Source organism: Acanthochromis polyacanthus, chromosome 1 (assembly GCF_021347895.1).
Source record: "Acanthochromis polyacanthus isolate Apoly-LR-REF ecotype Palm Island chromosome 1, KAUST_Apoly_ChrSc, whole genome shotgun sequence".
Taxonomy (NCBI): Eukaryota; Metazoa; Chordata; class Actinopteri; family Pomacentridae; genus Acanthochromis; species Acanthochromis polyacanthus.
This window is the reverse complement of record NC_067113.1, coordinates 31,026,404-31,051,374: the sequence shown is the minus strand read 5'-3', so window position 1 is coordinate 31,051,374 and position 24,971 is coordinate 31,026,404. Positions and strand designations below refer to the sequence as shown.

Below are 24,971 nucleotides of genomic sequence, written 5' to 3'. Positions count from 1 at the left end.
ATGTTATTTAAGAAGAGTTATTCAGGCCTATGTACTTAATTGCTCTAATTATGAACAAACTGAAGCTAAATTGCTCAAACTAAAAACGTTAAATTGAAAGTACAGCGTTTGTTTTACAGTGTACAAATAGAGAGAAGCGGCTGTATCGGAGAAGAAGCTGCACATTTTTATTTTATTTTATGCGGAATGGACTTAAAAAACAACATTACAGATAATTGGAAAAATTCAGAATATCAGATTTAATAATCAGTCAACCTCTAATGTAAACAATTCCAAAAGCTCCTGAAATTTCAGTATATTTTCCTTCAGCAGTGACTGTAAATAAACTACTAAATAGACACAACCTGTAGTGTACGTCAGAGCTCTGTGGCTGCTTTGTTTACTGTCAGCATTAAGTAACCCCCATCCAACTGTCATCAGATATTAATTTAGATGTGGCTCTAATAAATCCTGATTATGTTCCAGCAAAGACTTTAAACCAGCCAAAGACAGGAAGACAGAAAGAAACTTCATGCTGGACCACATCACTCATAACAAGCAGCCGACTGCAGGAATTTGTTGTCAATAAAAAGATTCAGACTTTGGTGTGCTGCTCCAAAATCCACACGCTGATATGTTTGTAGTATCATTCCTTCAGAGAAGACAAGCAAACAGCAGCAGCCCCGCTAGGAAGGTCACGAGGTTCAAGCCGAGGCCTGAGAGCCCAGTATTGCAGAGCTGCATTTATTTTGGCTTCCTGAGACGCAAATCAGACTGTTGAGATACAGCACGAGTCAGCTACTCCCTCAAGTCACATCAATAGTTTATTTACCAGCGGAGAGAAACCACAGAATTAGAATAAAAATTAGATTACGTGCAATGCATTCAATTACTGCATCTGAAAACTTCTCTTGAGCTGGAGTGAGGAAGATTTTATTTATTTTTTTGCTGCGTAGCTATTTATCAGAAAGGAAGGAGTGGGAGAGGAGCATGTCATGTCTGCTGGTTCAGTCCTGTTCCCTTTATTTCCTCTGGCTGGGAGGGAGAGAAATCTGCTAAAAGCTCTGCAAACCGCAGTCTTTTAACAAGATGCACTTAATCACGCCGCTGTTTGCTCTGGTGAAGTAAGGGATTGGCTTTGTCCGGACACAGAGAGGCGAGATGTTGATTCCGGCCGGTTTGTGAACCCTCACCTCTTTATCAGCCTTTATCTGCATTTGAACAGGTTTTCTCGTGGGGGGCAAACGCCAAAGTGGACAAACGAGATTAAATATAGACCCATTTTGCAAGTTGTTAATGTATCAACCGCATGTCAAAGTGGGTTCACCAGGAGTTCATGTTATTAGTATTACAGGGCTTTCATGCTCTCAAATCTCACACAGATCAGAAGGGCTTTGTGAGGTATGCCACCATCAGCCAATTAATGCCCACGAGCACAGCTGCTCTGCCTGGAAGGTCGACACTAAGCACTTCTCACAGCCTCAACCTTTTCGTCGTTTTCAGGTAATTATTCAGCTCTTTGGAGGCGGTTTTGTAACTCACACCCCAAACATTGCATAACAGGAGTCGCAGAAGTGACCTTGAACCGTTTGAGTCAAATAACAAACACGGCGGGAGAGGGGATCTACGCAAATCCCACCCACATTAGTGGCAAGGAGACCGAAGAGAGGCATCTTGGGCTTAAAGAACGCTGCTTCAGATAAAATCCCAAGGAGAACGGTTACTTTTCAGGCGTTTAACCAGCGCTCTGAAACTTAGCGTGGCCCAAGATGACCGAGATTCTCACTCTAGAAAAATGCAACAGGACTCACAGCTTGAATTAATCTTAAGTCATGGCTTCCTCTGACCTCCTCACGAAATCCCAAATTCCAACAAGAGACCGGAATAATGGTGCAGACAAATCATGCTTGAGCAGCTTAATCATCATGACTTTATTATTCTTAGTTGTGAGTCATATTCAGGCTCTTCTAAGCTCCTCCACCTACACAAGTCTTTGGTCTTGTGCTGAATCTATGTTTACACTGCCGTTGAAAAGTTTGGGGTCACCCAGACGATTTTCTGTCCTCCACTTTTATTCATGTGCTAACATAACTGCACAAGGGTTTTCTAATCATCAATTAGCCTTTTAGCACGATCAGCTATTGTAGCATTAGAACACAGGAGTTGCTGGAAATGTTCCTTTGTACCTTTAAGTCCATTAAAAATCAGCCATTTCCAGCTAGAATAGTCATTTACCAAATTAACAATGTCTAGACTGGATTTCTGCTTAATGTTATCATCTTTGATAAAAAAAAACTGCTTTTCCTTGAAAAATGAGGATATTTAAGTGACCCCAAATTTTGAGTGGCAGTACACAAATCTAACACTCTGAGTCGAGGCTTGATGTTTCTTTGGACTTACCCTTGATAAACTGTATTATTTTGCATGCAAACATCACTACACTCAAACAGATTCAGCAACAGAAAGAGCACTGCAATAAAATTTTAATGCACAAAACTACAGAACTGAACTGTCGATCACTGCATTCATACAACAAAGGCAGCGTTACGAGTAACGAGCACAGTTTCAGAAGAAATCAAACGTGGCGCATTGAATGTTCCGATAGAACAACTATTTAAGAATCACAGCCTTTAAAATGAAAGCAGACAGTTTGCAGCCCTAAAGCTGAGGGACAAATATAACGCTGCCACCTAGTGGTGACTGGAAAGCAACAGAAAAATCTGTAGAATCGATTTTTAAAAGAAAGAAAAATCACTATCTTTAAACAGATGAGGTCGCAAATAATCCCTGACAAACTCCTAAAGCTGAGGGATGCTGAAAGCTTGAGGCACAATGCAACTATAAAAAGGCACGTGGATTATTTCTAGAGTACAGTAGTATGATAGATGTTTGAGTTTCCTTTAATTCGTACAGTAGCACTGATCATGGAGCACAAATTTCCCACAATTTTCCCCTAAAATCCAAAACACTTCAATTGTTTTTGCCCAATTTTCTCAGCAGAAACCAAAGCAAGCAGGGCCGTCACCGCCACCGCGTCAAATCTGAGAGGAAACCCTGCATGCTAGCGGGTTTATTTTTTTCATTTTTGATTTCCTGCGTGCGGCGGAAATCCAAGTCTGTTGGTGAATTTGCCCTTGTCAATGTTCTTGTGCTCCGGGATGTGTTTGTAGATGCAGTCCTGCCTCGTGCAGCCCGTCGTCCTCCAGAAGAAGCACTCCGTCTTCTTGAACATCCTAAAAAAAAAAAAAAAAAACAACCGGAGAAACAATTTGTCATGAAAAGATTACATTTTAGGGATATATGTTGAGGGCTGCATAGTGAGGTAGTGGTTAGCACTTTCGCCTTGCAGCAAGAAGATCCCCGGTTCAAATCCCCGGGTGGGCCTGGGATCTTTCTGCATGGAGTTTGCATGTTCTCCCTGTGCATGCGTGGGTTTTCTCCGGGTACTCCGACTTCCTCCCACAGTCCAAAAATATGCTGAGGTTAATTGGTTATTCTAAATTGCCCGTAGGTATGAATGTGAGTGTGATTGTTTGTCTGTATATGTAGCCCTGTGACAGACTGGTGACCTGTCCAGTGTGTCCCCTGCCTTCACCCGAGTCAGCTGGGATAGACTCCAGCACCCCCCGCGACCCTAGTGAGGATGGAGGATGGATATATGTTGAAGCTTAGGGTGGATAAAGCTTTAAATAAATACTCTAATTCTGTGTTTTTATTGTTAAAATCCAGGAGCGGAAGGTCAGCTGTGGCAGGGGTTCTTCAAAAAAGTAAGACCAGTTCTGGTATAATTTGCATTTGTAGAACTAATGATGTTTTCAGAAGAACTTTGGCAAACAATCTTGTGAGTGTTAACTGTACTGAATTCTTCTGCATACATTGTTAAAAAATATTTCTTACTTCCACTGAGTTTAAAGTTGCACAACATCAAGATACAAGATAAGCCTTCATTAATCCCACAGTGGGGAAAATTTGCAGTGTTACAACAGCAAACATTTAAGGAATGTAGCTCAAAAATAAAAATAAACCAACATATACGTAGGTAAAGTTGTAGAAATAACAGTATTGAACATTATCAGTGACATTGCAGAAAATCTCTCATGAATAAAATACTGAGAGAATTATACTGATATTGCACAGATCGTAAAGAATCCCATCATTTTTATGATTTTAATAGGTCAAAGTTAAGCTAAATGTCAATACAAGGGGCAAAAACAGTACGTTCTTACCCTGGGCGCATGCCGGCGTCGGTGGACATGCCGAGTCCGTTGTGGGTTTTATATGGATATCGAACCGTCAGAGGAGCCCCCTCCACCACCATTCCCTGTAAGAAAAACAAAAACAATCAACATAATCATAATCGGGTCATTTAATAATCACTTTTTATCCAATAACGCACTGAATTCCGTTAACTTGAACATGTTTGTAAAACTAAAACCCCCCTCAAGCATCTCCGTCTTTCTGTAATTACACTTGAATCTATTTATTTTCCATTATAGATTAATCTCGCCACTCTTTTCTTGAACGACTGATTCATTATTCTGTGTATAAAAGGTTTAAACACGTCTAAAAAAAAATGGCCATCATTTTCCCCAAATACCAAGGGGATTTCTTTAAACGTGTTTTTCTGTTCGACCACAAGTTCAAAACATTTAAAAATACATTTAAAAAACTGCACATATCCACACCTGGTAGCTTGTTTTCCAGGTGCAATATTTAATTTTCGTATATAATACTACTTTTTATGTAATCTTCCTTCCAGTCTTATTTTTGCTGGCTGATTTTATTTCAGTATTTTATCATACTTCCAGTGTATCCCATTACTTTTCTAATTTAGGTACTTTGTCATTTTGTTTTTTCTGAGCAAAATCTGACACAAGAATTTCCTCCGGGATTAATACTTTTTTTTTTTTTTAAATCTCATTTGCAACCAAAATCCAAGCTGTAGCACATGACTGTTTTGCTTAAAAGAAGCCAAAACCTTCCTATGTTTCATTATAGATAACAATTAATTTTTATTCAACTAATCACTTCAACTTCAGTTTGACCTATCGGGGCTAAAATAATAATACTACAGTGCATATTTACACTGCACACAGCTGGAAAAAAGACTAAACAAGTGTTGAAAAATGGCTAAATAGCAAGAAAAATGTGATAACTGATTTCCGTCTGGTACGAAATTTTAGTGAACACTTTTTAAGCATCTATTTGTCCTGAGAAAGTTTCAGAAGCGAGCCGCAGAACTTAAAGAATTAAAGCACCTCCACAGAGAAACAAGCTTCAAGGCTGATTTATGTGATGGAGGAAATAATGCTGCAGTTTTGAGGAACTTTAAAGCATAAAAAAGTTTCCAGAGCAAAGAAAAGCTGTCAGTCACACCTTTAAAAACACCATCAAAAAAAATAAGGTTTTCTCTGTTCTCCAGCTTCCTGCTCTACTTAGAAAACTCTCAAACATCCTAAAATACATTCAGGTTTACCTTTTGACGTTCCCCATGATCACGATGTTTGTTGCCTGTAATACCTCAGGAATCGGCCTATTTTAAGTTCAAACTAACTAAGGATCATGAATTAGTGGCGCCAGCTTAAGATTTCTGGTGAGTGTTTGGTGTAAAAAACACAAAGCTGCCGATTGTAAATAATATTTTAACCACTACCTAAATGAGGATTATTGTTAGAACAAGAAAACATCTCTGTAGATGAACTTTCTAACTGGCAGCACATCATTTGATTGCACTTCCCCACCTATTTTTGGGCACAGCATGGTATTAATTAACCCTGCATGCTGATGAATAGCTCATTTACATACCCTAGTTTTGCACTGATGTGAGGACTGACTGAGGTATTAGCAGCAGAAATATATTCAGTCTTTTCCTGGAAGTTGTTTGATACCTCACCTATAAACTGAGCACCTGCAAAACACCTCAGTAGCTGATTATCTGCTTATTAATAGATGCTATAATTTACAGATGTTCCCTAAACGCCTCACATGCAGGCTGCAGTAGATTCTGCTGAGAAGCTGCAACTGTATGAGCAAAAATGACTTGAAAATAGTGAAATAAGGTGCTGTAATGTTAGATTAACAAGTGGAAACTATCTGCGTTTGCTATGCAGAGCTCATTTTAAATGTAAAATACGAATTGTGAGAAGCCAAAACTATGATTATCATTAAAATTTATTGAAATTTTACAGCTCTAGCATTGCGTTAGACAATTTTAATTGACTGTAGAGTTTTTTTTTCTTCCCTTGCTCGTCTAGTGAGTCCATGTGTGTACCTGCAAGCACCTTCCTCCTTTTGTTTGTGAAAATAATCCGCTGCAAACCGCTTTATTTTTGGAACATGAAACACCTTCCTAGCTTGTTTCACGTGTCAGACAGTTACAGACTCACGGTTTCCACCACGATGGCTTCCTCTAAAGCTGCAGACGGAAACCAAACCAGCCTAATGATCATCAGACGCTCCCACAAATTCAACTACGGGAAATTCTAACTCGTACGCCGTCAAAAAATAGTCGCACGTGCAGCTGTTTTTAGTCTGGAGCCCCAGTTAGTGGTTCAAGTTCCACACATGAGCTAAACGTCTAAACATGCATTATATAAATATCAATCAAAGTGATTTCTACTTGCATTAATACACTGGATGGCTCGGTCACACTCCTCCTTCCTGGTGTAGTTGACAAAGGCACACTGATGCTCCAGCAGCATTTTGATGCTGTAGACCGTCCCGGCTCTGAGAGGGACGATGGAGAGATCATTTAAATATATGAGCAGCAGAGTACCACACACTACCTGTTTTTAATGTATCATTTTCAGTTTGTGCACAAGAAAAGCAGTGTAAATAAGATTTAAACATTAATCGACTGATAGAACATAAATATTTTGATAATCAAGCAATCCTTAAGAAGATTTAAAAGCAAAAATTGCCGTTTCCAGCTTCTCCAATGTGAAGTTTTGAGGGTTGTCTTTTTCATATATGATGCATATTTGAGTGCTTGTGGACAGAACATGATCTGAAGAAACTGTGGGAACTTTTAGTAGGCATTATTCCACCATTTCTGGACAGAAAAACAAATATTTGAGAAAATAAGGACATTATCAATTGTGAAAAACAATCACAACCCGAGGACAAAACAAAACAAAAAATCATGATAATAATCCTATTTCTTACACTTTGCTGATGTAGAAAAAAAACTAAAACAAATATGCAAAACAGTGCATAATTATGATGGATGAAAACTGGATTAATAAGCAAATTTATTCTTTTTTTCTGAAGATTTGATTATTGGAAAATCTGCACATTTTGTCTTTTTCCTCTCCAGTATTCGCTGATATCTCCATTGAAGGCAAACAGTTTAACAGTGCAGGAATTCTTATTATAATTTCATCTTTAGTCACACTATGTGTGGGTTTTTTTCTTGCATTCTCATCTTCATTCCAAAACTGTAAACGGACACAAAGACGTGCTCTGGTGCGTGACGGAGACAAAATTGCGATACTTCACCTGCTGAAGAGCTCGTGGAGTTTCACGTAGGTCATAGCGGGAGGCAAGAATCCAACCCAAACAGAAAAAAGATCCCTTTAAGCAAAACACGAGATACAAATAAAAAGAAAAGAAAGAAGAAATAATTTAAAGTTAAACCTCTGTTGCATTCTGAGCGCAATCAAGCAAAAAGCCTTGAAACCCTGAAAACAAAGCTCATCCAGCCTCGTTTCTACATCAAAACCAGGACATAAAATTCAGTTAATATTAATTTAATCTTAATTTGTCGACTCTATGTAACTACAAATGTGTCTAAATGAATAAACTAACAAACAGCAGTAATAATGCGACATGCTGACAAAGTACAATTTAAGACCACGTTAAACAAACAATAAGTGAAACTCAGCTAGCGAATGAGAACTTACGGTTTTCCTGGATTCCTAGACGGAGGCGTCGGCGAGTGCGATTTCGCTCTGTTTTGGTCCAAAGCCTCAAACTCTCTGCCGTGCTGCGTTCGAGGACGGCTCGTTTGTTGGACGGTCCATTCTCCGTCGTCGGGATGTTCCTGCCCCGCTGACGGAGCTGCACGGTCCCGTCTGGCGCCAGCACCTGAAGAAGCGACCCGACAGTAAAGCTGCTCAGATCCCCTCGGTGTAACCGTTCCGATATCTAGAAACATCTCGTGATGTTCACCTTCAGGATTTTGGTTTCCGTCGCCGGCAAACAGAGCTTCCACAGCTTCCTCTAACGTGGCGTGACTCTTCAAGGCCTCGGAGCTCTGACTCCAGCTGAAGCCCATTTCCTGAAATACAAACACATAATGTAAACAAACAAACAAAAACACACAGATATCAAAGCCGCACATGAGTAGAGATGTGTGTTGTCAGGATTTTAACAGTACTACCACTACTACTTGTACCATTTTTAACCGTACTCTTACCGGTATTTTTGATATTTTTTAAATGAAGCCTGCTTTATTTTCCTCATACGTTCTGCACATAAACAATCCTTTAGTAATATTTTAAGCAGAAACGGCTGTTTGTAGCTTTGCAAATGTGAAGTTTTGAGATATGTCTTGGTGGTAAACTGAAGATCTTTGACCGTTAATTGGACAAAACAGCATCTGAAGAAATTGTGAGAACTCTAAACAGTTTTTTCACTATTTTGTGACACTTTGTTGGGTAAAAACAAATACTTTTCTTTAAATAAAAAATAACGCAGGACGATGTTTTTCCTGTGCAATATTACTAGTTTTTAGGAAACAGTTGAGTCGCTTCTTTTGCCTCCAACAACAACATTCAGTTGTAGAAAAAAGTGTAATATTATTGAACGATGATGCTCTGAATTTTTTAGAGTGGATTCATGAGTTCAGCCAAACAATCTGCTGGTTAATGTTAACTTTCAATCATTAACCAGTGTTTGTATATTTAGTTAATTCATCATTAGCCTGCTAGCAAACGTAACGTATCCTGTGAGCGATAAACTAAAGCTGAGTGCTCTAAAGGTTAATATTCTCCGTCTGTACGGCTGGAACTTCTGCTGGCTGTTCTGACAGATTATATCAGAGGATACAACACAGGTGATAGAGGAAATTTTAGTATTTTTTTCCATTTATTCTCAGAGCTTCCTCATAGATCTCTGAGTCACAGTGGCATTTTTTATTCGGATTTTTTTTTTTTGCATTTCTTTTTTGCTTCGTAAACGGTTGAGTTTTTTTTTCCTACCATGAGGTGCAACGTCTGCGCTCGTTTCAGCTCCTGAGCAGCTTCAACGCTCGTCTTTTCCAGTTTCAACACCTCCTTGTAGATCAGAGAGGCTTCGTAGTATCTCTGGAGGAGATAGATTAAGAAGGATCATGGGCAGTAAATAGGAATTTAAAATCATAATCCAAGTAATAAACCTGAAAAAGCTGGGAACTCACAAAAAGTTGTCAGGTTATTAGGTAAACCAAGTTTAAAATAATGCCATCAAACAATCTTTTAGAATTTATTTTAAGAAAAAAAGGGCAGTTTTTAAATTTTCAAATGTGAAATTTGGAGATTTTTCTGTCATACATGATTGTGAACAGATTACATGACACATTTAAGTAACTTAACAGGCACTTTCTCACCATTTTCTGACACTTTGAGAAAAACTAGTAATTGAGAAATTAATGAAAAACTTTTGCCGCAAATTATTTATATAAAAAAGAAATAAATAAATACAAACTTCTGCAATTTATTAGGTACACCGAGCTTAAGATAATGCATTAAAACAATCCTTAGGAATTTTTAGAGCCGCTTCCAGCTTCACTCCACTTTAAGAAATAACTAATAATTGAGAAATTAATCAACAAGAAAAAAAAAAAAGTTGCAGCCTTAGAAAATTATTTACAAATAAATAGAAACTTTTTTAATGTATTAGGTAAACCAAGCTTTAAAAAATTGCACTAAAACAACCATTTAGAATTTTTAAAGCAAAAACAACAAAAAAATGAAGCCGTTTGTAGCTTTTTTTTCTACACCATACATGATGGTGAACTGAATATATTTGACATCCAAGTAAATTGGAGGAAACAGGAAATTTTTTTCAGACCTTTTTGAGAAAAACTAATTGAGAAAATCAATTAATCAATAGCGAAAAAAAAACTGTTAATTATTAAATAAGTAAAAAATGAAAACAAGCTTTTGCAGTTTGTTTTAAAGCAAAATAGGCAAAAAATGAAAAGCTTTAAGCTTCTCAAATGTGAAATTTTTAGGTTTTCCTGTCACACAGGATGCTGAATTTATTATATTTGACATCTGATTAAACACTCACTATTTTCTGATGCTTTTTAGGAGAAAAACACAATCGAGAAAATAATCAATTAATAAATGGTGATAATGCAGAAAATTACTTATGAAAAAATAAATAAAAATCCCAACTTTTGCAGTTTATTTGGTACATGTGGTTTGAAATAATGCAGTAGATGCAAAAAATTCTATCTATATGAATGCTATAATTTTAGTTTTTCTTGTTAAATTGTTAAGGAGGAGGAAGTGTGTCGTAACGTTAAATAGTTTTGTGCTTTACAGACAGCTGTTCCCATTTTTCTGTCAATGAATGAAGCCTCATTAAATAACAGCATGAATAGACACCTCTTAGCTGAATATAATCACTTTTACGATGGTGGATTAATTGGAGGGTGGCATCAGTTTATCTGCTACTTACGTCAAACAAAAGCTAAAAAATATGCTTCAATCTCACAGCTGCATAATGCAAATAATACATGTTGACTATACTATAGATTTGGTAGATTATAGGTGTAAAAATGTCGCTCCAGTTGCATCATTCAGAGGAAATCTGAGAAAATCATGACAAGAAACACAAGCGGTGTTAAGTGGAAAGAGAAGCAGCGGTTTACCTTGAGCCCGCAGAGAGCTTTCCCTTTCCGAAATAGACCTTTTATCCAGTTTGGTTCCATGGAGAGCGCGACGTCTGCATCCCTGAGTGCATTTTCATACTGCTGTAATCTTTCAAAACACAGGGACCGATTTCCAAATAGCCTGAAACACAATTTGTGGCCGTTAATGGAAACCGCTGCCGCGTGGTTTAATGACAGCGTGAGTCAATCTGTGTCCATCTTCTTACTTAAATTCCTTTGGGTTGTGCTTAATGGCGTCGGTAAAGTATCTCACTGCCATTTCAAACTGTCCAGAGGCAGCCGAACGATTCCCCATATCTGAAAATGAAACCGCAGCGATGCCCTTTTCAGTAGTCCCACATTTTTTATTTCATGTCAGTAGAAGGAGGAAGGTTTTTACTCACTGGCAAGCTCGATGCTTCTTTTTGCAAACTCATCTAAAACCGGTTCCACTGTTTTCTGTAAGAATTAGTGTGAAATTAGACTGTGAAACATGAAAACATGACAGGAAACACAGCATTTGCATAACACTGTGTCTAGGCACCAAACAGTAATTATTATCTTCAAACATGTTTTAAAGCACAAACACCAAAAAGGAGAAGTTATCAGCTTCTTAAACGTGAAATTTTGAGGGAGGTTTTTCTGTCAAACATGACTATGAACTGAATATATTTGATATATTTTTTCATTATTCCCTGATACTTTTTTTAGAGAAAAATACAATCAATCCATCAGTAGTAAAAAAACAGCTGCAGCCGTAGAAAATTATAAAAATAAATCAATAAATGTAGACTTTTGGAGTATACCAAGCTTGAAATAAAAAAAAAAAAAATCTTTTCAAATATTTTTAAACCAAAAAATAAGCTGTTTCTAGCTTCTAAAAGGTGAAATTTTGAGTTTTTTTCTCTCATACATGATTGTGAACTGAATACATTTGTATACTTTTTTTTTTACACTTGAGAGAAAAATAAACAATGAATCCTTTCAAAGATTTTAAAGCAAAAATAGCAACAAAAAAAGTTGTTTCTCAAATGTGAATTTTGAGGTTTTTCTGACATACATGATTATGAACTGAACATATTGGCTATTTAGAAGTAAAAAGTGTTTTTTCACTAATTTCTGACATTTTTTAGAGAAAAAAGAAAATTATGAAAAGCGAATAAACACAGTATTTTGCAAATTACATATAATTATTTTACCCTATAAAGGGAAATAAAATGACCAAATACAACTAAACAGTCAGACTTTAATGGGAAGGAATTGGATTTTTGCGTTTCTAATCTGATGAGAATTTCAAATAAAGGTTACAGGAAAAAGAAATAACTAAACTGTAGTTCTGGTGTAACTCAAATGTGATCAAATTAGTGTAATTCTGACATTAGTTTTTGTATTTTTGACCCTTTTGATAGGAGTATGTGTTAACTTTCCCACCTCTCCTCTGGCTTCTGGTTTCTCTTCTTTTTTCTTTCGAACTTCAGGTTGTTTCTCAGCAACTTCCGGCTTTTTCTCCTCGGGCTGCCGAACTTCAGGTAATTTATTTGTATCTCTTTTTGTTTTTTCTTTTGCAGGACTCTGGTTAGACGTCTCCTCTGGCACCGATTTAGCAGAAGCAGCACATGAATTATGTAAATCCTCATTCTGCGGTGGACAAGACAAGACGGTTGCTGTGGGCTAATCACCTGCAAGGTACTTCAATGAAAAGCTCACGTCATTCCTAAAATTATGATTAATATTAGAAAGCGATTCGTCGACACATGATGAAACGTCTGACCCGAGAACGAACCCAGACTGTTAAAGTCGATTACCTTTTGCTCCTTGTCTTCTTTTTTATTCACCTCAACAACATTTATTTCTTCAGTATTATCACTTTTCTCATGTCCACCTGCCTCAGTTGCATTTTGAGAGGACTCCATTGCCTCTGCACTACTTTCAATTATAGCGGTATCTTCTTGATTTTCTGAAGAATCTGACTTTGCTTGTTCTTCCTCCTAAAATGAAAAAAAAAATGGCATTACAAGTGATCAGACATGAATTAAAAAGACCTTTCTACCTGGATTTTAATTCCAGATTGTAATATTTTCATGCAAAAACAATGAAAGAATGAAATTAGACTCACATGTAAATTTTCTTTTTTTGCATTCTCCTTTTCTAACCGTTTCTTTTCTTTTTTACGCTGTAACGAAAAGAACATGTGCAATTATAAGAAGGAAAAAACAACAACAACAACAATCAGAATCTGGTGAAATTATAATATTTAGGCTCACCATTTTTTTACGTTTGTTTTTCCTAGTTTTTTCTTTACGTCGCTCTTCTTCATCTATTAATTCCTTTGCAATTTTATCAGCCTCCTGACAAATAAGAAGAAAAAAAAAAAGTATGACTAATCCATAGAAGAAATCCCAAACACAGTGTTCAGAGAATAAAGTTAATTTATTCTCCACAAACACATGAGTCAGTGAGAAGCTTCTGTCCGAGTTTCATTTTCAAACAAACAAAACCAGAAGTCCTGTACCTCATCGGTGAGTTGTTTTATCTGTGGATGCGGCTCTAAGGCGCCTTGAACAGCTCTGCGTGGACGATAATATGGATCATTACTGTCGTCATCATCATCGTCGTCTTCATACTCGTCATCATCGTCGTCCTCGTCTGAAAATATGATGTCGTCCTCCAAGGGTCTTAAAAAACCTCCAAGACCTCACAGGAAAAAAAAAGACAATAAAGTTACTCCAAAAGGGTGCAAAATATGTTAAGTTCTCGTACGATTAACGTTCATGTAGTCCTGAGGGTCAAAATTGACCCATTTTAAAGTTTGAAAATGTGGAGAGAAAAAGCTATTTCCACAGTGAAACTTCTGATGTCCACATTTTCAACATTTTTGGGAAATCTTTGGACATTTTTTGGTGGAAAAAAAGAAATGTTAAAAATGTTTCTTTAAGAACATTCACAAAAAAATCATCCAAAATCCAGCAAATTTTGCTGGATTTTGGATGATTTTTTGTGAATGTTCTTAAAGAAAATATGCGTAATCACTTTAGATATTTTTAGGATTTCTTTGGAATATTTTCACTCATTTTTTGAAAATATTTACAAGAATTGTTTTGCCCAATTTGGGGGATTTGGCAAGACAATAATTGACAAAAAAAAAATCAATAAATCAATAGTAAAGAAAACAGCTGCAGCCACAGACAATGAAACATTTTCAGAAATATAAATTTTTGCTCTTTATTATGTTCACTGAGCTTAAAATAAGGCAGTCAAATACGTCCTTCAAAAGTTTTTAAAGCAAAAATAGAAAAAAAAAAAAAAACATTTCTAGATTCTCAAATGTGAATTTTGATTGATTTTTTGTGAATGTTTCTAAGAAACATTTTTCACATTTCTTTTTTGCCCCCTCCAAAAAAATGTTCAAAGATTTCCACCCCTATCTTCATTCCAAATCCGGACCAGATATGCGTTATAAATTCACAACAAGAAGTTCAGAAGAGGCCTCACCGAGCAGGGCGGGTGCGAGAACGTCCATCAGCGAGGCTGAACTGCGACCGCTGATGTAATCCACCATCGACTCCTAAACAGGAGAAACCATCAACAATTTGAAATAAACCAACAACCTGAAACAGTTAGGCGGCTGACAGACAACTTAACAGCATTTAGCTTAAGAGGGGAGTCATAATTTAAATATTTTCCAAGCAAAAATACTCAAAAAGTCACTGGTTTCTTGCTGGTTTAATGAACATGTGAAGACCTTCTACTGATCTTATGGCTGCAGAAAAACGACTAAGTGGACTTTTCAGTGGAGAGCTGTCAAGATTCAACAATTTAACAATATAAAGCTATCGTTTCGTTTCAAACTGAGCTTTGAAACGAAGCAATAAGCAAACTGGGAAGGCTGTGATTAAATATATTCAAGGTGTGGCTATTAAACAATGAGAATAATGCTGTAGTTTAATTTTATTTAATTTGAGCAGACTGCAGCTGTCAGGGGATGTTTAAGTATTGTGCAGGGTTCAGACATGCTGCTGTTGTTGGAACTACTATGATTATTTTTCCTGTCAATTAATTATGCATCGATCAGTTGTTTGTTCCAGTTTCATCAGCAAGCCAAAGATATTCAGTTTACTGTTATAGAGGAGGAAAGAAACCTGAAAATATTCCCATGTAGGCAACTACTCAAAGATTTTAGTTTGTTTTTCTTTAAAAATGACCCTACACTGTTAAACCTACTGTCAGAATATTTGACAACAAACTAGTTTTTAAAATGTGAGCACTTCTCTGTTTTTATTCTGATTGTTAGTTGAAAATCTTTGCACTTTGGTCAAACTGTTATCTTTATAACACGTTTTTTATAGAACCAAAGTGCTTTCCAGTTGAGAAATAAGAACGACATTATGAATTTACATGACAAAAGCAAATGACATTAACCCGATACATCAGGCAAAATAGATACCAAACTGACTCAAAAAATATTAGGGTTGAGACCAAACAATACAAAGCAGCCTGACTAAAAGAACAGTATGATTAAAACCTGGAAATATTACATATAATGCAAATGTATTAGACTAAATTAAATATTAAGGTTAAAACCCAACATTAAATCAAATATAAATTAAGCTGACTCAGATAAATCTTGAGGTTAAGACCCCACAATATTTTATTTTTATACATTTATTGACATTATATGCGTGTTTTATTAATGTACATACACACACAATATTGAGGTTAAGGCCTTACAATGTCATTCATATATATATATATATATAATAACAATTAGCTGATCAAATATATATTAAAACTTTACAATATCATACATATATTGTGAAATGTATCAGACTAAATTAAATATTGAGATCATGATTAAGTATGATGATACACACATACATATAAATTTGTATGTATTCCTATTATTTGCTCTAGATTTGTACATATATTTATCCCTAGTTCTTCATTTTGTCATTGTTGCACTGACTGCTCTGCGTGCCTTTTTAATTGCCCCCTGGGGACAAATAAAGTTTTCTGAATTTACTTATTTTTACACTATATTATACTAGGTACACAAATTTACCAGGCTAAATTCAATATTAAGAACCAAACCAGTTATCTCAAATACAATTTCACTTGCCCAAATATATGTAGTTACACAAATTGACACTACCATAGCTACAGAGTTTGAAAACTGATTTATTGATCAGCAGTGGAAATAACTCTGATTAGCAGCAGTAATCTGCAGCTTCTATGACTAAAGGTCTGAAGATGAAACTGAATTAGCATAATTGAAGCTAGATATATACAAGTGTTTCAACATGTCATTTGTCTTCAGTGCTGCAAAACATGTCATTAAAAGACTTCTACTTTAGTACCGTTTAATTGCACTATTATTGTTTGCGTTCCTAAAACCAGAATGACCAGTTCTGACTCAGCTACAGTGACACTTTATTGCGTCCATGTTTATACAGTACTTACATGTGCGCGCATGAGTCTGGAGTTTTCCCTGATTACGCATCTCGGAGCTAAAAGGTAGAGGAAGACAGAGAAGGAGTCGTAAACAGACAGAAGCATTCTTAACTAGAATACATCCAATTAAAAAAAAAAAGAACACAAAGGTCAGGAGCCACGCTGATAAAATGACATTATCGCCTCTTTAGTGTCCTTCCAAAGCCACAACATGAGCTAGCTGCTGGGCTAACTGGCTACATGTTGGCTGAAGCTGCTCAACTTCTCAGGAAATGAAACTTAAGACACAAAGAAGCGGTGACAACAGTCACTGAGTTATCCTCACCTTTTACCACGTCTTTCTTTTTCGACATGACGCTAACTTGTGTCTTTGAGGTGTCGTTTCAGAGCTCTCTTTAGTTCTGTCAGCCACTTATTTCCGCCTTTTGGATTTTGGACTCTGGACCGGATTCTTCTTCTGCCTCTTCTGCTTTGTTTGTTCTTCCTCTTCTTCTTCTTCTTCGTCTCTTTTTCCCGTTTGATGTTTATTGGCGGTCGACAAAAGGCGAAACAGAGCAGTACCGCCACCAGCTGTTTGCAAACTCAAAGTTCATTTGTCGCGATTATATTCAATATTTTAAAGCTTTTTGTAAACTCAAGCACCTTTAGCATCTCGAAAAGTGGTCTATTATGGGATGGATACACCGGCTCGAAGTACTGCGGTGATCGGAAAACTATTTGTTTGCACAAATTCCAAGTAACCCCGTTTTTATCCAAGCTGCCATTAGAAAGATTTTTAAAAGAAACTTTCTGCTCAACACACCCAGAGTGTTCTCGTCTTCAATCACTGTTCACCAAACTTTGTTGTGTGCTGACAGTGCATCCTGTGAATCTTCTTCACGGCTGGAAAACAGACTTTAGGTTCATTAGCGCATACCTACCTGGCTGGAGTGTTCATCAGTGTTATCGGTGTGCCAGAAATTTGGGAACTGAGAAAGGTGCGGTTAAATACATTATTTTTTTTAATGCATTACATATTTTTTATTAATTAATTAGTAAAAATTAACAAGGGCATAGAGGTGAAAATCGATACATGCAGTGTTGTCTTCATTTTAAATGCCAAAAGGTTTTTGCGGGTCTCGGTGTTTTCTTTTCTGTGGGAAACGGGTCGAAATGTCTCTTTGAGTGTTAAAGGTTGCAGACCCCTGCTCTGGTGGGATAAGCTCAACTTCGTTTTAACGAAGATAAGTGAGCAATGTGTTTAATAGACGATCTTTTGTATTCAAACCTCTTCTCGCGGGATTTCAAAGAGCGTTCTTTCATTTCCTATAGCAACGTTCCATGGATACGAGGAGGAGGAAGCGCGGTCATTGTGGCGGACTGTCATCATCAACAACAACATGGAACTATCAGAGGTAATTTATGCAGCTTTAGCTTGATTCCCGTGTGAATTTTGTCTTTTGTTTCGTCCTTCAGTACACCTTTACGCAATTCTTACCGCGGGAAATCACGGTAAACTTTTGTCGATGTCAGGAGCTAATTAGCTAACTGCTAATCGTTTTGCTAGGTTGTTAGCCAACTAACGTGACTCCCTTTAAACTTAATGCGTCTCTCGAACAAAATATTGTGTGTCCATTGTTGATAATGATGGTTGTACGGACTACTGGCGGTGACTGAACTTTAAGTTAGTGTTAACGGCACGCAGGGCGGAGTCATGTGTCTTTTACTAAGCTAACATTAACCTGTTGCTCGTGGTTAGGGTTTGTGCTAAACTAGCCAATGGGTAAGTAAACAGCCAAAACTGCAGGTGCAACAGGCAGAACAACTGCTTGTTACAGTTTCCACTACTGTTGCTGCACATATAAGTTTTTACTTGTAATCGAAGCATTTTAGATTACATTTACCACAATAATTCGTAGATCGATAGTTAGATCAGCTTTATTCGTATTCCCTTTTAGAATACATTTTCCTTTAGGATTTTTGCAGTCTGTACTTAGACCCTTGATTTAGATTAAGAATTCACAAAAATTACAAAAACTGACTTTTAGCAGAGGAAAAAAATAAATAAGGAAGATGAACTGTAGCTGTATTTCTTTCCCTCTCCTCAGGCAGACAAATACAATATATGTTGTGTGTACAGAATAGAGTAACATGGTGATGAACACTTGATGGATTTTAAATTAAAATTGCAATTTAAAACGATGCAATTATCAAACTGCAAAGGCTGCAGTTCGGGATTTACATTATGCAGCATGTCTGACCTGGGCTTTAAACTGTCGTTTCAGTGGAAATTTATTCCGTCTTCTTTCTGTGACAGTCACACTTTTGATGGCTGTTCATGTGGTAATGCTCCCTCGCATTTTAAAACTATAACACCATGAATATTGAATGAAAGCAGGACTATATATATATATATATAGTAAATCAAATTACAGTTGCAATATCTGCCAAAATAATCACAATTCATATAATTAAAATCAGCTCTACTATATAATAAATGATAAGATGGACAATTTGAAAGTATGTAGACATTTATCTGGTGGTAAATTGATAATTAGAGTATGCTATCAATCCCAAAGAGGAATGGCAGTTGTTGCAACTTAGTTGTCACATAGAACTAATAGGTAGAAGTAAAATACAGCCCAATAACATAAAGTAACTAAAACTAAATAAATTACAGACTAAAAGTAGGGATGTAATCATCAGTTCTAGTATATATATGTTGGTTGTATTCTGTAAAAGTAGAAGTACAAGTCAAGCAGATTTTGGATTGATGGTCAGACAAAACAAGACATCAACAGGTGTCACCTTGAGATTGTTAAATTAATTTTTTTTTTTTTTACTATTTTCTGACATTTTATAGACCAAAAAAATTAGATGTATTGAGAAAATAATAAGCAAATTAATTTACAATCAAAGCAATCATTAGTTGCAGCTCTAGATAGAAATAGCCACATTTCTCATATCTCATGGAAAAAAATATCCTTTATTATCAAAACCTGGATAAGCTTAAATCCAGGATACTAGTGTGCATTTACTTGATTGCAGAGAAGCTCCCTGTCTTACTATAGAGGAGACTCGTTATGCTAAGTGATTGCAGCTGGTAGTGATCTCCACCTGCACTGTTCCTTCTCACCACTGTGATGAAGGTGTTTAGCTGTTTGACCAGCAGTTTGTGGAGGGATTTTGAGACTTTTTCAGGATGACAAACCGTTTATGTGGCATGTTTATTTTCTCTACCAACTCCAGAAGCTACAGAGATGTTACCAGCAGTTGTTTTGTTATGTTTAATGCTACACAGCAGGCACCGGTGTGTAGTAACAGTGAGCTGCTTTGGTGACTCTGTCCACAGAGGGTCGCTGTATCTCCTCACATACCAGCAGATGAAGATGTGAGTCAGTCTGTTGGACAAACATCTGTAATTCCACTGGAAGGCCAAAGTCAGAGCAGTGAAAACGAGGATCAGAGGCAGCCCAGGATGAGCACAGATGGCCTGGAGCTTCCACAGTCAAGGACCCACTCTTTGCAGCTGGGTATGTACTAAAAATAAAACCATACATTTGCTTTATCATGTGCCTTTTTTGTCATAATGTTGATAGGTGATGCAGAGAAATGGGTGTTATTGAAATAATGTGCTTTTAACTTTAAGTTAATTCTTCATTTTACAGTATGTTTTTTGTGTATTTTTTGTCTCGTGTAAATATGAAAAAATTAATTTCAAGTTGAAAATCATCTACTTAATCCATACCAGATGCATTGGAATATTGCAGTCATACTTATTCTGGTAGCACAAATGTCTGTAATTTCTTATTTTCTGTGCAGCATTCATCATCATACTCTTTGAGAATGCTGAAAACGAGATTGAAGAATAGTTGTTTTTGTATCACAATAATGGGAAACTCTGCACTTACCTAAGATGCATTCCTGCCTTTGGTTCATGTAGATAATCGTCAATATGTTGTGTGTCAACAGACTTTCGGGACAGTAATTTGTCTCCAGCCCTTCACCTGCTGCCTGTAAACTCTGGATTGGAACATAACTTCACTGAATATTCTTTATTCCAACAAAGTGATACAGAATTTGCCCCTTTAAGGTAAGAAAAATCAGTTGAGCTTTATTGTTTGTTCTGACACATGTCCCCTGAAAGGTAGAAATTTCTGATTAAATGAATGATCATTATTTATTTACTTTATCAAGGGCATACCCTGACGTTTCTATGGCATCAGAGAGGTTTCCAGCCCCGGATCGTACCTCTGAGTTTGGTTCGTTGTCCCAGCATCCTCTAGCCGAGGAAACCCTCCTCTCTGATGAAGGAGCAAGCAGCAGCAGCTCTCTTTCTCAACACAGTTTATCACTTAGGGACCAAGACAGACAAGAGGAAACGGCTCATCCTCCATTGAATGTGACAGATAGCAGAAAGAAGGACCAAGAGGCACGAAATGACATTCTAGAAAAGACATTAGGAGAAGCAGCTGAAGATGAAACTTTCTTTCTGCGTAAAGATGTTCGTGCCCAGTATCTTCTGGAGCTCCTGCAGAAAGACGTCGACATGCCGAGCAGCAGTAGCAGCGCTGTTTCCTCTGCCTCTCAGACTTCTGTGAAGGAGGAGATCACTGACCAGAGGATGGTTACAAGAGAAGGTCCTCCTGGTGAAGCCTCTTTGCCCCAACAACCTGACAGAGTTTCAAACCTAAATCAGTCCCGAGCACCGTTATCTGAGCTCTCTAACATCACTACGGGTTCTCGCAGCACTCAGCCTGATGATAGCAGCGAAGCGTTGCACAGAGTGCTGCTGTCTGAAGTAGAGCGACGCAGCTGCCGTGAAACTGAATCCAATAACAAACAGCAAAAAACTCCTACACCACCTGCTCAGTCTCACCTCACACCATATCCTAAACAGAGGTCTGAAGGTCAGCAAAGTGCAGTTAGAGCGAATCAGGGTGGTGCGTTGTGGACTTTACCATTTTCAGCCGGTGTTGAACGGATTCACAGAGAGCAGAGCCTCTGGTCCTCTGGAAACCAAACAGGCATCGATGGTTCCTACCTGGGTTTTCTTCCACAGTCTCAGTCCACTCCAGGGGTTTTAAAATCTCCACCCAAATCCAGTGCCGCGCCTAGATTAGGGCAACTTTCAGCCATAGAATCCAGTAATGAACACTCTCGTCAGTCGAGCACGGGGATCTCTGCTGACGCCCGTCACACAAACACAACGAATCAGAGCCAAGAAGATGCTCCTTCTGCAAGAGTCCATTCCCTCCCAAGTCTCAGCTACGTCCAAAAAGTAGATGCTTGGAGGGCAAATCAGACTTCAGGCAAGACTTCACTGTTTGATAGCTTGGCACTGCAGGGATTTTCCGGCGTCTCTCCTAAAAAGAAAGCTTATGATGCCGTGTCTGACACGTTGAATCGCATTCTTAGTCAGCAGGTCGGGAGTTTACAGCAGCCTCTTCTTTCAGGTGCTGCCAGCCATAATGTCTTACAGAACTCCTCCACGGTTCCCTCCAGCTCTTCTTCTCCAAGAAGAGGGGAGGCAGTGGGCAGCGCTCCCAGTGAGAAGGATAACACCGGGCCTGCAGCACCGCCTTCCCCCTCACCGTTTGGCCGTTCGCAGTCCCACTCCTCCCTCAGCACGGTCGTCATGTCAGTCCACAAAGACCGGCAGACAGACGGGCCTCCAGAAAAAGACAAGAGTCAGAGTCAAGATGTTCCTCATCACCATCCAAACACCGCAGTTGAACCTTCACCTCTCATGAGCCTGGGTCGCTTCAGTGACGTGTCACTCGAACAAGATTTGACACTTTCAAGTTCCCCGGGCAGTTACAGTGAAGTGAAAGTAGGAACTTCCATTGGAGCATCGTCTGTTGTCAGCCTGGAGATTGATAACTACGCCCCCTACTGGACCTCAAAACTATCAACACCACCACCGAGACCTCGAGAGCTCAACATTGATGAACGAATACCAGTAAATGAAATACTGAAAATCTGATACATACAGCTTAGGATCTCTGTCAGATATTATGTATAGTATATATCCTGCAAGCTTTTGTGTAATTGTTATTGCAGTTTAAGCTTCAACGGAAATTTAGCACCTACTTTACTCCTTTAGTTGACAAAATACCATAAATGTGCTGACTTGATTGTCTCATACGTTCTGTTTTTGTTTGTTTTTAGCATTATCTCCATAACCTGGGCATAGATCAGTCTCCATCAACAATCTTAACCCCATTTGCACCCAGAGGACCAATCAGAGAGCCTGAATTCTCTCCCACTGATCTCCTAACAATTAAAGGATCTATTGGAACCCCAACCAAGAGCGCCCAACCTTCTGAGGGTACGTAACCTTAAAACTGGCCAGAACAGCAGAAAATATAACCAGTATATGTTTTAGCTTTGTGGTCCAAATACTTTCCATTTAGTCTTCTTTGTACATTGTTTAAGAATTTTAGTAATGATTAAAAATGCCTGAAACTTTTGTTTGTATGGTTCACATGTTTCATATGATTTTACTGTTCTTCACTGAAGTGTTTAGTGCACTATTTTCATCAGCTTTTTTAAATTGGTGAATGCATATTTGTTACCCATTAATAATGAAGGTGGTTTCAATGAAAGTTATTTATGTAGCACCTTTATCACATACAGAGTGCTTCACAGGCAGATGCAGTCAGAATTAAATTACCAATCAGCAACGGTACAGACAAGTTGGATGAAATGCTTTCGGGTTTATAGAATAATTTAAACTAATTGACTTAAACAGCCAAAAAAAGACACGAGATGAGCAAAATTATAGCATCTAAGAGATAAAATGTACAGTATAACGGGAAAGAAATTCATTAAAAAAAACAATTGAGTAAACGTGCAGAAAAGAAAATAACATTTATAAATTTTATGTTGTATTTTCAGGCAGCAGCCCCCATAAAGGAGAGTATTCCAGGTCCAGTGTTCTCTCAGTGGACTCCAGTATCTCCATACCGTTCAGCCTGGACAGTCTTGGTCCAGCTGTATCCGTCCCTGAGCACATCAGACAGCCTTCATCAGATGCAGAAGCTCCCCAGAGTGATCACAGGCTGACAGCTTTCTCTGAATCTGAGCAAGACTCCCATTCCTCCAGACAGCAGCAGGACAGTAATTTAACCAGCAGCCAGAAGATCAACCAGCCAGGACACGAGTTGGACTCTGACGTCTCTTTAGCTGGGGAAAGAAACTTGAAGCTGCAAACGAGACATAGTGTAGAACAAAACACAGAAGAATCATTTGTCAGCTCTAAGGCCCTCTCTGAGATCCGTAAACTGCTCTCTCATGCAGAGAACATGCTGTCCACTGGGTCTTCTGCAGCTTCTTCAGCCTCCCCTACAGCACCACGTCTTCTTTCAGATGAGGACATATTCCTGTCTCTGAGGAAGAAAACCAGCAAACTCCAGGAATCCTCAGTCTCGTCCTCATTTACTGCTGGAGACCACAGAACTGGTTCCCCAACACTGTGGGCCAGATCCTCATCCGACTCCATGCTGTCGTCAGAAAAACTGAGGCAAAGCTCCGTCGGTCGAGAGAGTTTAACGTCAACCTGGCAGCCTAATTATCCACACACACAAGCTGTTATCACTGCACCTGCTACGGTTACATACAAAACAACACAAGATGGCACCGTTAGTAGCGGTCCAGAGACGTCCCCTGTTCTCTCCAAATCAGCCCGAAGGACTGAACCTGAAGGCTGCAGCGCTGCTCCTCCTGACAAAGTCCCACCTCAGCCGGCGGTGAACAAACCTGCTGTCAGTACAACACAGCTCACCTCTACTCCAGCAGATACAGCAGAGGAAGAAGAAGAAGAAAGAACACCTGGAAGTCCTGTCCAGAGCAGCTCCTCCTCGCCCGTCCTGGAGGACGCTGATCAGGAAGTGATGAGTGATGGGAGCAGCGGGAGCTCACTGGCCGTCAGAGTGGCCAAGCTGCTGCAGAGTGAATCTCCAGCCACCGTGGTGTCGAGTACAACCAGCTTCACAGACCACGAGGAGAGCAGGGCCAGAGGTAGAAGGATTCGTATGCTGTCATGTTCAGATCTTTTCTCTAAATGAAACCTTTCTACACACATTACAGCAGGTTGCTGGTTGAACTGACCGCTTATTGAGTGCATAAGTTTTGTTTTTTTTAAACGCATCCATCCAAATGTCTAAACAGTGATTAATTTATAGGGCTCAGATTGTCACACTGCCACCTACTGTATAGTGTAGATAGTGAAAAAACAATTTAATCTTTTGAACCGCAATTAGTTTCTGGGCTTTTTTTCTTTACACTTTTCAAATTTGTACTTATTGTGGACTCATTTCTCACCGTAATTATAAGGTCCTGCACCTCCAAAGAAACAAAACAACCATGACTAGAAGTAGAGAGAACTAAAAATTGTGCTTTTTGACAGTATAAGAAGCTTATAAGAGAATTTAAGAATCCTAAAAAAATGAAATCTGAACTTCATTGATTTTACAAAAATTTAAGCAAACCTCAAATCAATATGTGCATTTTTCCAAATACCTATTGGTGTTAAAGCTGGGAATAAATTGTGACTCTACATGTTACAGGTGTTTTACTACGTACATTTTTAATCGGTTTTCATGTAAATCTGTGTAAACATCCTGCAGTTCAGCTGAATAGGTTTTGTCCCATGACTGTTGGTCATTAATGGCTTCTCGGTTGCACTGAGGAACGCAGACTTTTT

The 24,971-nt window shown here is 38.2% G+C and overlaps 1 protein-coding gene across 1 annotated transcript; it reads right to left on the bottom strand.

Moving 5' to 3' along the window:
- Positions 1-1,886: 1,886 nt before the first annotated feature.
- si:dkey-33c12.4 (uncharacterized protein LOC560112 homolog) lies at positions 1,887-16,792 on the bottom strand. The gene is made up of 18 exons (XM_022216809.2): positions 16,611-16,792; positions 16,295-16,341; positions 14,330-14,402; positions 13,350-13,531; positions 13,102-13,185; positions 12,954-13,010; positions 12,643-12,825; positions 12,269-12,475; positions 11,242-11,296; positions 11,065-11,155; positions 10,838-10,979; positions 9,180-9,284; positions 8,149-8,257; positions 7,881-8,064; positions 7,477-7,551; positions 6,603-6,705; positions 4,206-4,300; positions 1,887-3,212 (listed from the first exon to the last, which is right to left on the bottom strand). Exons 1-18 carry the CDS (start codon positions 16,636-16,638, stop codon positions 3,059-3,061), a joined length of 1,974 nt encoding a protein of 657 aa, XP_022072501.2. The 5' UTR covers positions 16,639-16,792; the 3' UTR covers positions 1,887-3,058.
- Between the last annotated feature and the right edge of the window lie 8,179 nt (positions 16,793-24,971).